Source organism: Indicator indicator, chromosome 3, assembly GCF_027791375.1.
Source record: "Indicator indicator isolate 239-I01 chromosome 3, UM_Iind_1.1, whole genome shotgun sequence".
Classification (NCBI taxonomy): Eukaryota; Metazoa; Chordata; class Aves; order Piciformes; family Indicatoridae; genus Indicator; species Indicator indicator.
Genome location: NC_072012.1, coordinates 7,855,501 through 7,871,665, shown reverse-complemented (window position 1 = coordinate 7,871,665; position 16,165 = coordinate 7,855,501). Strand labels below are relative to the sequence as shown.

Sequence of the window (16,165 nt, the reverse complement as noted above, 5' to 3'; positions counted from 1 at the left end):
CTGTGTAATTAAAAATAACCCCTCAGTTTTAGATTAAGTAATAGAGGTCAAAATATCCAGGTACTATTTTGAGTATCTAACCACACACATATGGTACCTTCTTAAACAGCCTTAGAGACAAACATGTTAGGCAAACCAATCAAGCTCTCATGGTTTACTCTACAACTAAAACATCTTAAGCAGAAGTACTATTTAATTGTGTACAGGTCATACACAGAAACACAGATGGATACAGACAAACATACTAAGGTAATGTTGGCTGGCACTCATTCACTCAGACCTTAATCCAGCGTTCTCAAAGTGATTTGCAACTATTGATTACCCTCTTTTATAATCGAGAGAGATCTCTAACTTGTACTTATTTTTATAAAGGCTGAAGTAAGACAGGGCAGGCCTGTAACCACAAATGGAAACATCAGGATCTGGGGCCTCAGCCTTTCAAGTTTTAGATAGCTCACCTTCTCATTAAACAGAGTGATGTATGGACAACAAACATAAACTGTAATTGGGAGTTCTCCAATTAAACAAATCCATCCAAAAAGCCAGATGCATATTTTCAAGGCTGGAAAACTGCTTTAGGATACTAAACAAGCAACTACATGAAATTTAGTTTTCTTATTGAATCCTGAGACCTTAACTCTGAAATTTTGAAGTCCTGTCTAGGTTCATAAGCAGCTTCTAAAGGACTGGCTTCATGACAAAAGGACTCACTGAAGTTCTGTAGCTTTTCAGAAATTACATTACTGTGACATAGAAAGAAACTCAGACTGATTTCCCAGAAAGGCTACGATAAACTGCTCTTTTCAAGGTGGATGAAGTATAGAAACAAAAAGAAATGCTAAAGAACAGTAGGGATTAGTAGGCACAGACTTGTACTAGAGCCCTCAGCCCAGCAGGCAGCTAGCTAGTCTAACTCACACAAAAAAAGCTGCTCCTCCTCTTAGGTTTTCTAACTGGTGTGCTGGCTGATGTGACTTCTGTTAATTCTGCATCTGCTGTTTGACAGAAGAATGAAGAGTGACTTATTATTGCCATTATTGTTGGTGCTGCTGTTTCAACTGGACATGACATTAATTAACATGGAGACTTCATTCAGCAAGGCATAATAACAAGCAAAAAAAAAAAAGAAAAAAACAACCCACAACATTCTGGTTGGAAGACTTTCATCAAGACTTTCTCCCATATGGAATAATCAAAGATCTTCAAGGACCTTACAAGATGCATCTTCTGGGACCATAAGGGGGTGGGAGATGAGTTAGCAACACTGTGAAACATGTCATGTGGAAGTTTGGATATAACTTTAAGGTGCATAAAAGATGGAAAGCAATCTTTTTTTTTTCCCCATGAAGAATAGGTCATGCCAGACAGCTTTATACAACTTGTGCAAAACTACAGGATTAGCACACAGGGGGAATGCAGCAGATCTGACTTTACACAAGGGGGGAATGCAGCAGATCTGACTTTACACAAACATTATTTATGGGTTAGTGGGTGGACAAAAGTTTCCTCAACAGATTTTTCTTCCTTTTTTTTTTTTTTAAATAGATCTAATCATATACAGAAAGTTCAAATGGTTTCCTTTAGCCTCTAGTTAGTGCTACTTTAGAAAGTGTTTTGCTTTAATTTACTTTATTGAGACTGTAATGAGACTTTTGGTACTTTACTGCCTTGAAAATGATTACTGACACTGGAAATATGGTGCCTGGTGACGAATATTGCAATGAAGATATGAAGTTGCCAGACATACTGTAAACAGAGCATAATTACAGTATTTACAGTTGAACATCAAAATGGGAAGAGATGCCAAGTGGCATTTTCTTAAAAGTTAATATTGGGACTAATACCATCTAATATCTTCCCTAATATTTTGGAAAATGAAGTAAACTTAACACTGATTGAATACACAGTAGATACAAGAGGAAGATGAACAACAACACAGCAGGTGAGGAGGTTAAAAAAACAAAACAAAACAGAAAGATCAGAAGATGTAAGAGGGAAAGAGAGAAGGGTGCATGGAAGAGGGAAGCTCTTTGATGTAGACAAACGTAGAATAATAAGCTCAGAGAAAATTAACACGCATCTCAAGTAACCAAATGGGAAAATGCCAATTTTCATTTTAAAAAATAATAAATAAAATCCAAGAGATTTCACACTGAAAATCCACATTGGGGTATATGTATCAGGTTTGACAACAATGTTTGCTACATTCCACCCTGATGTGACTTTGAAGGGAAGAATAACAGATTCTCTTAAAAACCTGCCTTTTAAAATAAGTTTTTACTTATTTTAGATGCCTACTGAATGCTCACAAAAGACCCTCTTTCCAGTCCTGTTAATGGAAATAACATAGGAGTAATGTATCATCAGGAAGAGACACAGAAGCAGCACATAGAAGGGTCCCAGGTGGAGGTCAAGAAGCCAAAGCCCATCTGTCCCCAATTCCATCACGGAGTTCTAGGTGCTCTCTATGCAGTAGAGTGAAATCCATGAAATATATAACAAGCTTGATGTGTGAAAAGACTACTGTGTGCACTAATGAACTTCAACCATTGCCTGTAGTATGGAAATTGTCAAATAGTATGGAAGTCGTCAAAAGAATGTACCTTTGCAAGAAAATTAACCTCTCTCACTAAGTACACAAAACATACTCTCTGACACAAAAAAAACCCTACAAGGACTATGCTAGAGAAGTGCTCCTGGCTGACAGCCTGACGATCTTTTCCCACCATTTTTTGGTTAACAATGCCCACAGTACATTATTTTGTCAGAGGTATGATTCATTAGAAGAAAATATAAAAACTTTATCAAAGTGAGCATTACTTTTCTTCCTAATACATCCCAATATAGCTGATGCAGCTGAAATGGCTGATGTGACAGCAATCAACGGTACTTTTTTATGCATACTTAAAAACCTGCTTACCAAGGGGAGCCATATATTCTGAATCCCCTCACCGTCACTTCAGAGTCTTGAAGGTAGATGCAGTTTGTTAGAAGAGATTGTACGTTTTCATAGCTCTCTGGCTTCAGCTTAGAGACAGAAGGGAAATAGTAAAAGTCCTGCTTGATTAAGTCAGCCATGAATTCCTGGTCAAAGGTCAATTCATGATTTCCCGCAATCACAATCTTGTATTCATAGGGCAGGCTACCTAAAACAGTGAAAAACAAACAAATTGCTTGTTTTATGAAAAAATCAGATAAAAGAAAACAGACACTCGTAAACCATTCAAACAACTGAGCATATCCTTACTACATGTGACTGTAATTCCTGGTAATTACCTGATTTCAGGTAAATGACATTTCTGTCTTTTTCAGGGCACATTACGATTTAGCATGCTTAGCATTAATGTGTTGAAACTACTTTTCAATTCATCAACCTTAAAAACCAGTCTCCAGAATTCTGCTCCACTATTTACTTCTAGTTAATTGCCATTTGTGCTGCAAGTATCACTTACTGTGACAGTGATGATTACTCTCTGACAGAAATTAGGATTCAAAGAAGGTTGGCTGTAACGCTTCATAAACTGTCAGCTCTCCTCTCCCAGAGTTGTGGTCTTTATCTGCTTGTACTGAGGAGGTCTTACAGGCTGAGAGCTCGAGTCAGCCAAAGGGATCTACTGCCCTCTTTGCCCTGACATTTAAGATCAAGCCTTCACGCAAGACAAGGATTGGGTTTAGCTGTCAAAATTCCACATCCCACAGAGAAGTTTCACAGTCTGCTTCTATCCCATATTTTTTCCAGCTCCATTTTCTCAGTGACTTCCTTAGATCCAAGGACTATAATTTAAAGTGACTCATGTTCAAGAATATTTTACAACCCGTATTTAGTGAAAAACCTTACAACAACCTCCTGCTGAAGGCAAGAATGTATATGCCCACACACGTGGGTTTTTCCCAAGAGCAGCACTGCAACGGAAACTTTCTCCCTGACTTCACACTTGGTCATCAACTGGATTCTGCCCTTAAGAGCAGGCATTGACTGCTTCAGAAAGCAAACCTTTTAAGTATATTTGAAAGGAAACAAACATTCATTAGCTTTGCTTCTGCACTGCTCTGCTTTTGCATCAGAATGAAGAAAGTCAGAGGAGGAGACTGAATTAGTTTACTGAAAATGAGACCCACCTTTGCATAGTATTATTGATAACACAGAATCCTTTAGTGATGATCTCAAGCCTAATTTAGGAGTAGGTTATTTAGAGAGCGTAAAACAGCAGTCAATAGGCAGCAGCAAAGGTTGACATGAGCATGACTTAAAAATACAATGCAACAGCGTTATGCAAACAGTTATGGAAACAGAAGACAAAACAGTGCTGGCCCCCAGGCCATGAGACATGGCTAAACTCAGTATTTGCCCAATGAAAAGAGCTGAGTGACTCTGAAATGTAAAATTCAGATGTTTGTAACACCTGTATTAGGAAATTGATTGTACAGATACCAGTCTTTCCTGTAGACTCAATACATATGTGCCTTTAGAATATTTGTTAACAGAAACTCTTTTCATATATTTATAATTGCATGCTGAATGCTGGAGATTCAATTATTTACCCAAAAGAATACTTAAGCTGTAAATTTTGCCTTTTTTGCTTCTGAAATGCAACATTTTGCAGATGTATCTCTACAGATTTTCCAGTTATGTGCACACATACACACTAAAGTTTTTAAAAGTTACTTGCATGCTACACTATGTATAGGTATCTACAAGCCTTAGAGCACTCTTGGGAAATAAGAAAATAAAGAAATCCTTTATGTTGCATTATTGTTAATAAATCCATTTCTGTTCTTTTTTATAAATCTTTTCCAGCTCATCTGATCCATCCATCTAACAGCCAAGAACCTGTACAAGCTGGTTATAGCTGTTGCTTCCACTAACGTATTTATGTCATGTTGCTGTCTGTGGGTGTTACTTAGGCAAATCAGCAAATTATTCTAAAGGTACAATTACATTTATTATAGTGGTGGCCAGAAGCACTGCTGTAGTTACAGGTCTGTCAGCTTTTCACTTAACAACTGGGGTTTTTTTATGAGTTTGCAGCTCAGATTCTTTTTTCTTTCATTCCACATCAGGCAACAATTCACTAAACCTATTTCCTTCTCTTTGTCTCCAAAAACTTTTTACCCTTCAAATCCTGAATTTTTGTCTAGTGGGTATTTTTTGCTGCTTGTATGTTAATTTGACAATACTTTGTTTCAACACTGTCCCTTGGAAGACTTTATAACATGCTTCACTTTTCACTCCAAGTGCTCTTGAAGTGCCAAATCAGCCCCAGCTATAGATCTTTGAAACCCTGTTCTTGGCTGGGCACTGCTGTCATGAAGTGTATGTGTAAGACATCAGTTCAGCAACTGCAGGTGAAGACCCTCAGCTACCAGACCACACTGATTACAACTTTCCCCTTGCTTCTAGTGTGATTCATACTTACCAATGTTCAATGCAGTCCACATGCAATCAACACCGAATGGTAAACATCTCTTTGCACTGAAGCATGGTCCTCCAACCACTGACCTCAGAGGGACCAACACCACCTTACTGCAGCAGGACTACACTCCAACATGGTCTGTCAGCACAATCCTAAGAAATGCTGAATGTTTCAAGTGCCTTTTATACAATTAAGATCCACCAAACACTAGCAGTGTCTGTATTTACCTGAAAACTACCTTAAAGCAGCAACTGTTTCATGCTTCTGACCTACAACTTGTTACTTTTCCTTGTTTGTATGTTATTTTTTAAACTGTCCCCTATTTTCTTATTCCATTATGCCCTTCCAACACAAACACATGGAATCCAAAATCTAGGCACGAACCACAGCACAATTTGAAGCCCTGGCTTGGTCCTTGGCTAGGACCAACCTCCCCAAGAGTGCACAGTCCAGGAACTGTTGCATAGCTACACTTCATGTGTGCACAGCTTTAGAACAACCACTTTTCCATTACTTTTTGTGCCACCAGCTCTTGATCAGAACTAGCTTATTCCCACACCTGCTAGTGCGTGCTAATGACAAGCTGAGTAGAAAGACAGCAGACACATTTCCTGTCCCTTGTTAAACAAAACCAGACTGTGCTGAGATTGTTGAGCTCCCACTCGTGCAGGTTTTTGTGGCTGCTTCTAACAACTGCATTTTGCAGATTCTTACCAAAGACAGCAGTGGCTACACCGTACTCACTGCTGTGGGTCCCTTTACAAATTCCCTGAAAACAAGCCTTAGTAAAGGCACTGGCTAATGTTTTCATTTGCCAACCCTTTTTCTTCCCAGTATGGATGCACCCCACTGCCAGCACTATGCTGTGTGGCTGGTCCTGAAAGCAGGGCTCCAGCTTCTACAAATTTTTGAAGCACCAGGACTACTGCATAAGGATGGCATTCCCCTGACAAACCAGGGCAAGAGTGTCTTTGCCAATAGGTTCACTAATACAGCAGGAAGACTCTTAAGTGTGCTGGGGAGGAGTTATCCAGCTTTTAAGAGAAGGCATGGAGGCAGTAAGGAAGCAGCTGATGGACAACAGGAGGGAAAAGCCTCTTGCATTACCCTCCTAAAAGTACCCTGACTGGGGCTCCTCTTGTACACATGCACACAGGATGTACAACCAGGAGGAAGAAGTCCATGCACATTGGAGAGCTGTGACACCTCCAAAATTATGGCAACATGGTGAGACAGCTCATCTGACTGGAGTGCTGCAACAGAAGGACACAAGCCTATTAACTGTCTATTACAGGCCTATCACCTTTGGAAAGTTAGGGGGGGAAGTTCCCAGTGGCTAGAAAAAGGCAAACCTCTCACCCATCCTCAAGAAAGGCAAGAAGACGAATCTGGGGAACCATGAAGTCTCACAGCAGGCCTGGGAAAATTAGAGAACAAATCTCCCATGAAATTATCTTCCAGGGACATGAAGGTCAAGAAAGTGACTAGGGACAGTCATCATTGATGTAACTACAGTAAACCATATCTAACTAATGCCACTGCCTTCTACAAGGAGACGACTGGCTCTGTGGATAAGGCAGAGCACTGGATGGGCTAGCAGGAACCTCATAAACTTCCTCAAATGCAAAGTCCTGCACCTAGGATGGAGTAAATTCATTCAACAAGACTCAGCACTCTCTTTCCAGAAAAGACAGCCAAGGACATCCTGGCCTTTAGTAGTAGCAATGAAACCAGAGGAGCTAAGTTCTTTCCAGAGGTGCATGCAGATCCAAAGGGTAACTGACACAAGTGGGAACATGGCATAAGGAACTAATTTTAGCTTGAGGATGGTAAAAAAGTGGAAGAGGTACTCGGAGGAGCTGTGAAATCTCCACCCTTGGAGATATTCTAAATTCAAATGGACAAGACCCCAAACAGCCTGCTCGAACTAGGCCTGCTCTGGACAGGAGGTTGGAGTGGATGACCTCCAGAGAGTCCCCTCCATTTTATCCAATGGTTGGTTTCTGTAAGTCTACACTGGAAAACAAGCAAGAATTGTATAGTGTCTGCAACACATCTCATGTTGTGATTGTAATGGAACAAACCCATGCTAGCCAAGCAATTGAACAGGACTAGGGAGTACGTGCCATCATTAACTTTGGTGTCACTTTCTCCTTCTATCCATTTAGCGGATGAGCAGGACTAAGTACCCGATAGCCAATTAACATTTGATGCTAGCATATGGCTTTCCTGGTGGGCAGGTAGCAAACTTGGTACTAATAGAGGAACTCTATGTACACAAAGATATTAAAGAAAATTTATGGCTGTCACAGGAATTCTGCGTGCATATCCAGGACAAAACTCATTCCCCAGTAAAACTAAGGCAGCAAGCATGTAAGAAATAGATCTGCCCTTCAGGAGTGCCAAGAAACACATGTAAGAACATATGCTATGGGAGTCAAAGATGTATTTTAAAACAGGAAGGAAAAAAAAAAAGTTATGAATTTGGGGGGAAGTCACATTTTTCTCCTGAGCTCTTATTTTGATGAGACTAAATAAGTGATTTTTGCCCAAAGACCAGGAATCCTCCTTGTCCCTCACCCCTGAGAAGCTTCTGCTAAAATATCTTTATTACCTGGAGATAAACTACAACTAGAATTGGTCGAAAACAAATTTTACCCAAATGGTTTTCTGTATTATTAAAATACCACTTGGATGGAATGGGATGGGATATATTTGGAAATTCATGTGCCAATTCTGACATTACCAAGGAAACAAAACGAGCTAAATTGTCAGTTTAAAATATTTTTGGGTGAATAAAAAATTTAATTTCTAAGCAAAAGTCCACTTTTTTTTTCTAAAACAAGGGTTTTTTCCTCCCATAATATCAAACTCGCAAGAAATTAAAATTACTTCCCCCATAATCAATCTCTAAGCACTTCGTCCTATTTGGATTTGGAATCAACATAAACGTTCACATATCAAAATTCCATCAGAAACACACTGGCTCAAATTCAGCTCTGAGCTTCAGGGCTTCCTCTTTCAGGCCACATGCAACTGTTCCTTTCTGCCAATTTGGAATGGGGCTCCAAGCCACCATCTACTCTTTCAGCCTCTGTCTTAACAAGGGATGAAAGAGTTTTCCCTTCCTTGTTGTTCTTCTCTGCTACACGATTCTACATCTTTCCTGCTTCATTTTCCCCTCTCCTTCCCTTTTTGTTATCTCCACCCATATGCAGCAAAATGCTGGCAGTTTTAGCCAAGTGTATCTTTTTCTTACCAAAAAAACCCAAAACAAAACAAAACACTTCTGTAAGTACAATGCTTTAGACTTCTGTATGCCTGTCTACATATCCCTTTTGAATCTTTGGGGCATTTTCAAAAACACTTATTATATTCAGCAGAAGACCTCAAAGAGAATTACATTCCCTTGAGTTTCCTGAAAGTAATTTTGAAAGAGAGGTCTGACAGAAATGAGACACCTTACATTTCATCCTATGACACATCTAAGAACCCACAGAAGGTCTACAAGACAAAATCCAAGAAGTCAAGCAGCAGTGGTTCTGCTTCTAGACCAATTCATCACACAAAAAATTCTGCTCCTAATCTCCTAATTTATTACACTTTAATATTATTTTACTATCAAGATGCCTGAGATATCACATTTGGCTTATATATAGCCCAATGATATTATCATCTTACCAACTTAACTACAGACATGGAGTCTTTGTCAATTATGGCAAGACCTCCTCTGAAAGTTTGATCAAAAGTTTTGATTTGATCTTTTGTTTGATTTGTGCACCAACATTCACAGATTCACAGATTGCATTGGGCTGGAAGGAACCCTCAAAGGTCATCTTGTCCAAACCCCCTGCAGTCAGCAGGGTCCACCTCCAACTAGATCAGGCTGCCCAGGGCAACATCAAGTCTGATCTTGAATGTCTCCAGGAACAGGGCCTCAACCACAGCCCTGGGCAAACTGTTCCAGTATTCTGTCACTCTCATTGTGATAAACAGAGGACCTTCCTCCTTACGCCTAACCTAAATCTACCCTGCTTCAGTTTGAAACCATTGCTCCTTGTCCTATTGCTAAAAGACCTCCTGAAAAGTCCTTCCCCAACCTTCCTCTAAGTCCCCTTCAGATACAGAAATACTGCTATAAGGATTCCCCAGAGCATTCTCTTCCCCAGGCTGAACATCCTGTCTTTGTAGGAGAGGTGCTCCAGCCCTCTGGTCATCCTTGTGGCCCTCCTCTGAGCCCACTCCAGCAGGACCATATCTCTCTTATGCTGAGGGCTCCCAAGCTTGACACAGTACTCCAGGTGACATCTCACCAGAGCAGAGCAGAGTGGCAGAATCACCTCCCTTGACCTGCTGGCCACACTTCTTTTCATGCAGCCCAGGATATGACTGGCTTTCTGGGCTGCAAGTGTGCATTGTTGGATCATGTCTGGCTTCTTGTCCACCAGTACCCCCAAGTCCTTTCTGCAGGGCTGCTCTCAATTTCTTCAGCCCCCAGCCTGCACTGATATCAAGGATCGCCCCAACCTAGGTGCAAGACCTTGCATTCTGCCTTATTGAACCTCAGGAGATTCTCCTCAGCCCGTATCTCCAGCCTGTCCAGGGCCCTCTCAATCCCATCCCTCAGTCTTGTCAACCACGCCACTCAGCTTGCTATCACCAGCAAATTTGCTGAGGGTGCACTTAATCTTGCTGTATATCATTGATAAAGATACTTAACAGGACTGGTCCCAATACAGAGCCTTGAGGGACACCACTTGTCACCTGTCTCCATCTGGACATTGAGCCATTGACCACTGCCCTTTGTATGCAATCATCCAAACAACTCCTTACCACTGGACAGCTCACCTATCAAATCCGTATCTCTCCAGCTTAGAAAACAGGATGTTGTGGGGAACTGTCAAAGGCTTTACAAAAGTCCAGATAGATGACATCTGTTCCCTTCTCCACTGATGTAGTTACACCATTGCAAAAAGCCACTGGGTTGGTCAGGCATGACTTGCCCTCGGTGAAACCATGCTGGCTATCTGGAATCACCTCCCTGTCCTCCATGTGTTCCAGTATAGCTTCCAGGAGGGTCTGTTCCATGATCTTCCCAGGCATAGAGGTGAGGCTGACCACTTGGTAATTTCCAGGGTCCTCTTTTTTCACCCTTTTTAAAAATGGGTGTCATGTGGTGATCCATCAGCAAGACTGCCAGCGAAGAGTGAGGCAAAGCTACTGAGTACCTCAGCCTTCTCCTCATCTGTTGACACCCGCGCTCCATGATCACTCCTCAGTGGGGAAAGGCTTTCTTTAACCTTCCTTTGCTGGTTGATGTACCTGTAGAAGCCTTTCTTGTAATACTTTGCATCCCTTGCCATGTTCAGCTCCAGACGTGCCTCGGCCTTCCAACCTCATGTCTACACGACCAGGCACTGCTCCTGTGCTCCTCCCAGGCTACCTGTCCCTGCTCCCACAGTCCATGCAGTTCCCTCTTACTCTTTACTTTCAACAGGAGGTTATTCAGCCATGCTTCCTTTCCCAATTTCTTACACACAGGGATCAAGAGCTCTTGCACTCTAAGGATAACGTCCTCAAAGATATGCCAGCTCTCCTCTGCTCCCCTGTGCCTGAGGATTCTTTCCCAGGGGGTCCTACTGTCTAACTGTTCAAGAGGCTCCCCAGTTCAAGAGGGACAGCAATATACCAGAGAGTGTCCAACAGAGGGCTATGAGGATGATTAAGCAATTGGAACATCTGTCTGATGAGAAAAGGCTGAGAGATCTGGGACTGCTTACTCTGGAGAAGACTGAGGAGATCTTATTAACATTTAGAAATATCTGAAGGGTGGGCATCAAGAAGGTGGTGCTAGTTTCTTTTCAGTGGTGCCCAGTGATAGGACAATGGGCAACAGATACAAACTGGAACACAAGGAAGTTCCACCTCAACATGAGGAAAAACTTCTTTCTGTAAGGGTGACAGAGCACTGGAGCAGGCTGCCCAGAGAGGTTGGGAAGTCTCCTCTAGAAACTTTCAAGACCCATCTGGATGCATTCCTGTGTGACCTGTCCTAAATGATCCTGCTTTGGCAGGGGAGTTGGACTTGATGAACTCTGGAGGTCCCCTCCAACCCTTACCATCCTATGATTCTATGATGAATTCTTAACTTCTAGCCTACAGCAGGTCCTTTTTATAGTGAACATAGTTCTTACAAAGTAACTTGAAATACTGGGTAATTTTGTATTTGAACTACAAACTGCACAATAAAAGGATTGAACATGTGCCTTTGTTTGCTATTTGTCTGCATCTGAGTTTGCTGAGAGTAGCATACTGTCTGCTTACAACCCATTCCATCAGCAAGTTTTCTTCTCTGTAAATTAGATCAACATGGCAAAAAACTTAAAAGCAAATGCATGATATTTATACTTCAAGCTCCTCTTGTACTCTTGCTTGAGGTTAGGCATCATTATCAACCAGTGACCTCCTGTGCAGCTTACATTTGTTATCAGCTTGCAACTTCATCAATATAAATGCAAACTTGTACAAGCAGATGTTCTTTGCTTCTCTCCTGGTATTGTACTGAGCAGAATTTTCAGCATTCATTAAAAGCAGTGACAATCATGTAAGTGTCTACTTAATGCTTTTTCCCCTCTCACTTCAACCTTTTAGAATACAGCAGTGAGTGATATAGTAAAAAGACCGCATAACTGTCTCAGATTGCTTTTTAGCATCTCTTTGACAGTTCTGTGTTTAAACACTGGGGCTGATGTCTGGGAAATTCACATTAACATACTTTTTGTATGGTGTGTAATCTGGAATAACATTGTAAATGAACATTCCCTCCTAAGTCATCTGTAACCTGCTGGCTCTACATGTTCTTGCATTGAAAAAGCCAGTAATTACATCAAACATTAAACCAGCAAACATATACAATACTGTTCACATGTGAAAAATAGGATTTCTTAAAGTACATAAAAGCAAACCAAACTAAAAAATATCTGCCACTATTCTAATTTAGGCTCTTTGGTATATTATGTTGTATATGAATCCACACACATGTATAATATTGGGCCGAAAATTACTTCTAAAGGAAAAGTGGCTTCCTTGTACCCTGATTTATTTAATTACCCTGTAATTATGCAGAACCAACGCAATGCCTGCTACAAACTAAGAGCAGCTGTAGTGAGTCAAGCCAAAAGATTACATAGCTCTGTACCTTCTATCCACTAGCGGTCAGTACCAGACACCTAGAAAATGGTAAGACTGCAAGGTTTGCCTAGATGGTGTCTTCCTTTGATATGTCCCCTTACTGATGGCTATGCAAGCCACAAGGTCCATTTTTGCCAGTCTTTTCTTTTTTTTTTTTTCCACTTCCTGGTGTAGTTACAGGTTTAAATAATACACTTTTTTGAAGAGATAAATTTCAACAACAGCTTTCTGCCCTTCAGAATATTGTACTTCTCATTTATAGCCTGTATCTGGGGACAATGAAAGCTAAGGAGATAGGGAAGTGTGTTAGAGAGTAAGAGGAAAATATTTTAGACTTTCTGTATGGATCACTGCACACTAACAGAGATTGCTATTCAGATATTCAGATCCCACAAAGGTGTTTTCAGTGTCTCCCAGTTGTCACCTTCTGAAAGGGAAGACTACAAAGAGCTGTGTGCCATGTCAGCATACAAGGTACAAGGCACTAATAACAATGTTTAATGTTTGTGTGTAGTGCTTTGCAATAGGCATTCAAAGCACTGTGCTGAGAATAAGTAATCCTCCAACACATTCATGTAGTAGGTGAATCAAGCATCATTTTCACAACTTTACAAGAGGGAACAATGAAGAGACTGTCAAATCTGAAGAAGACTACTAACTAGAGTTTTTTTCACTGTATTCCTCAGGTTCTTTCAAGCATCTCTGCCAGAGGCAATGACAGTTCACAGAATCATAGCCTGTATCTTTCAGTTCCCTGGTTGCTTTCTGCACTTCGAGGCTGCACTGCCCTCCTAAAGATACACCTCCTTGCTTGTCTGGCATAAGACTCACTTCCTTATTTTGGGGGTCAGGGATCCCAGTATTTGTTAAAATAACAGAATGTTGTTAGGTGAGCAGAATCTTGAAGTCTGGTACTTTCCACTCTCCATCAGTGGAAAGAAACAACTGCAATATTAGCACAAAGTGCAGAAAATCTCCCAAAGCGTACATGTGCTCAGAGAGAGGGAACGAAGGAAACATCCTTCAGTATCTAATGCTCCTACAGTTTCTCACCACTAGCATGGGAGGCATACCTGGAAAACAGTTCTTCTGCGTTATCCTCCCAATACAGGCATCTAGCTTAAACATTCCCTGCGACACCCAGGAGCCAGCCTAACATTCAGAAGTCTTCAGGAAATACTAACTCCCCAGAACTTGGTGTCATGGTTTAGATAGTCATGAGGTTTAGGGTGACAGGTTGGACTCGATGATCTTTGAGGTCTCTTCCAGCCTTCTTGATTCTATGATTCTATGAAATACTAGAAAAGCATCTTGCAGTGCACTTCGGTGTGCCGTACTGTCTGAGCCTTAAGATGTACCAAACGGATCTGAGCCATCATGCATTTAAGAAATGCACTAAAAAACAACACTTTTTAAAATATGCCCAGTCTTTTTAAAATGACATCTGTTCTAAATCCCTACACAGCTCAATGTTTTTCACTGCATTTCCAAAGCCATTCTTTAGTAAATAGACAATTAGTGCTTAAATACTTCTTTCAAGGGGTTTCTACATTAACATTAAAATAGTGTAATTACCGATGGTCAAAATGGCATGACTACAATTTAGAAATTCTAATTTTCTTTTGCTGCTCTGAAGCTGATTTGCTTTCATCTTTAACACAATTTTAATCTCTTTTAAATGTGAACATTATTGAACCTAAAAATATAAAATACCTGTTAAGAAAGAAAGAAAAATAACTACCCTCATTTGGAAAGATTGAATATTAAAGCAAAAGTAAAGCTAAGCCTAGTCTTTCAGGCTGTCTGAAGACCTTTCATTTTTTTATTAAGAACTTAAAAGTAGGGACAGTGTTCTGATTTTGTTCTACAATCTAATACTAGAAACAGATGATTCCACCAGTGCTAGTTACTATAGCTGGAAAGGCATCTTCACTCTTTAAAATATTTTCAGCAGGCAATTGCAATGTCATCTTTTGAGCGGGATCTGCCCAGGTGACTTCCTGAAGCGTGTGTCAATTTAATTATTTTTATGCCTGTGAGTACAACATGCAGGTGAGATTACATTTTTCTGGAAAATGCTATGAAGAGCTGATTATTGTTTTCCACTACAATGCAACCACCTTCTAGTTTCTATTTCAACTTTCGGTTGAACTCAAAATTCAAATAGGGAGACTATCCATGACATTGGAAAATACCAAGTGAGCACACTGAAACAAGGGTAATGTATTACAAAATGTGTCAGTTTAAGTAACCTTTCCAATCCATGCACAAAAGATCATTCTTAGCTGCAAGACAGAACTACCTGTGGCAGTTTCTATCACAGGACAGCTATTTAGTTACATTTCCAGGAAAGTAACCTACAAGCTCAGGGTGACAGAGCGTTCTTCCTGGAGCACACGTAATTTGGAAACAATATTGCAGACTTGAGCGAAGGGAATTACAAGAGAACTGAGCCAAGCCGGAAATTTCTAGTGCCAACAATCAGGGAGACAAAAAGTAGAGATGGTTTTGAAGTCATTATTTGATGAGTGCACTAAAGCAGGACATGTGTCTTTGCATTTGTCCTACAACCATTTGATTTATATGCAGGTAGGCAATACATAACAAACCCCAAAATAATGAAAAAGCAAGAGGCCAAGGAAAGCCACACACTGCATAGTGAGCTTGAGATTATCTTATGATACAATACACCTTATCTAGCCTTGATTACATACAGTTATGGAAAGGTTTGGAAAGGACATTTAATCCAACCCCCCAGTCATGAGTAGGGGCATTTTTTACTAGATCAGGTTGCTCAAACCCAACCTGACTTTGAACATTTTCAAAGATGGGACATCCACAACCTCTCTGGGCAACCCATTCCAGTGTGTTTCCACCTTCATATGAAAAAAAACCCCATAATATCCAGTTTAAGCTGAAAGAGGGTACATTTAGAACTGCTGCCCCTTGTCTTGTCACTACAGGCTGTGGTAAAAAAAAAAAAAAAAAAATCTTTCACCATCCTTCTTATGAGCCCTCTATGTACTGAAAGAACTCCCCCCGAGTTTCCTCCTCTCCATGCTAAACAACTCCAATCCTCCCACTCTTTCTCATGGGAGAGGCTTTCCATCCAGCTGATCATTTTCATGGCCCTCCCTCTGGACGTGCTCCAACAGGTCCATGTTATTTAGAAACAATTCCTGCAAATTACTTTTGGCTGTTTAAAGGAATGCCATTAAAATCTCCTGGACATTCTGGAAAATTAGCGTAAGTTCAAAGCTGTCATATCATGCATCCTTGTAATGTCCCCAGAAAGTTTCACTGGCCCCACTGCCTTCCATTTGGCCCACCACAATACATATTCTGTACTTCATTTTTGATGATTCTCCAAAACTGGAGTCTCAAATTTGGAAGAAAAACACAGTTACAGAAGGATCTAGGTAAACAGAGGAAAAGATCAAACATAAAAACAGGAGAAAGGCCAATTTGGGAAAAGACTGGAGTGAAACAGCCAGATTGGCACCACTGGCAAGTTTTATAGACTGGCTATTCATCCCTTTCTCCACCCCCCCCACTCCCTC

The 16,165-nt window shown here is 40.7% G+C and overlaps 1 protein-coding gene across 1 annotated transcript in view; it reads right to left on the bottom strand.

Moving 5' to 3' along the window:
• The window catches only part of MPPED1 (metallophosphoesterase domain containing 1), a 53,043-nt gene that overhangs the window by 27,109 nt on the left and 9,769 nt on the right, over window positions 1-16,165 (bottom strand). Inside the window, exon 3 of the mRNA XM_054399790.1 lies at window positions 2,921-3,146. Within this exon, the coding sequence (XP_054255765.1) occupies window positions 2,921-3,146 (226 nt within the window). The remainder of the gene's footprint in view (window positions 1-2,920; window positions 3,147-16,165) is intronic.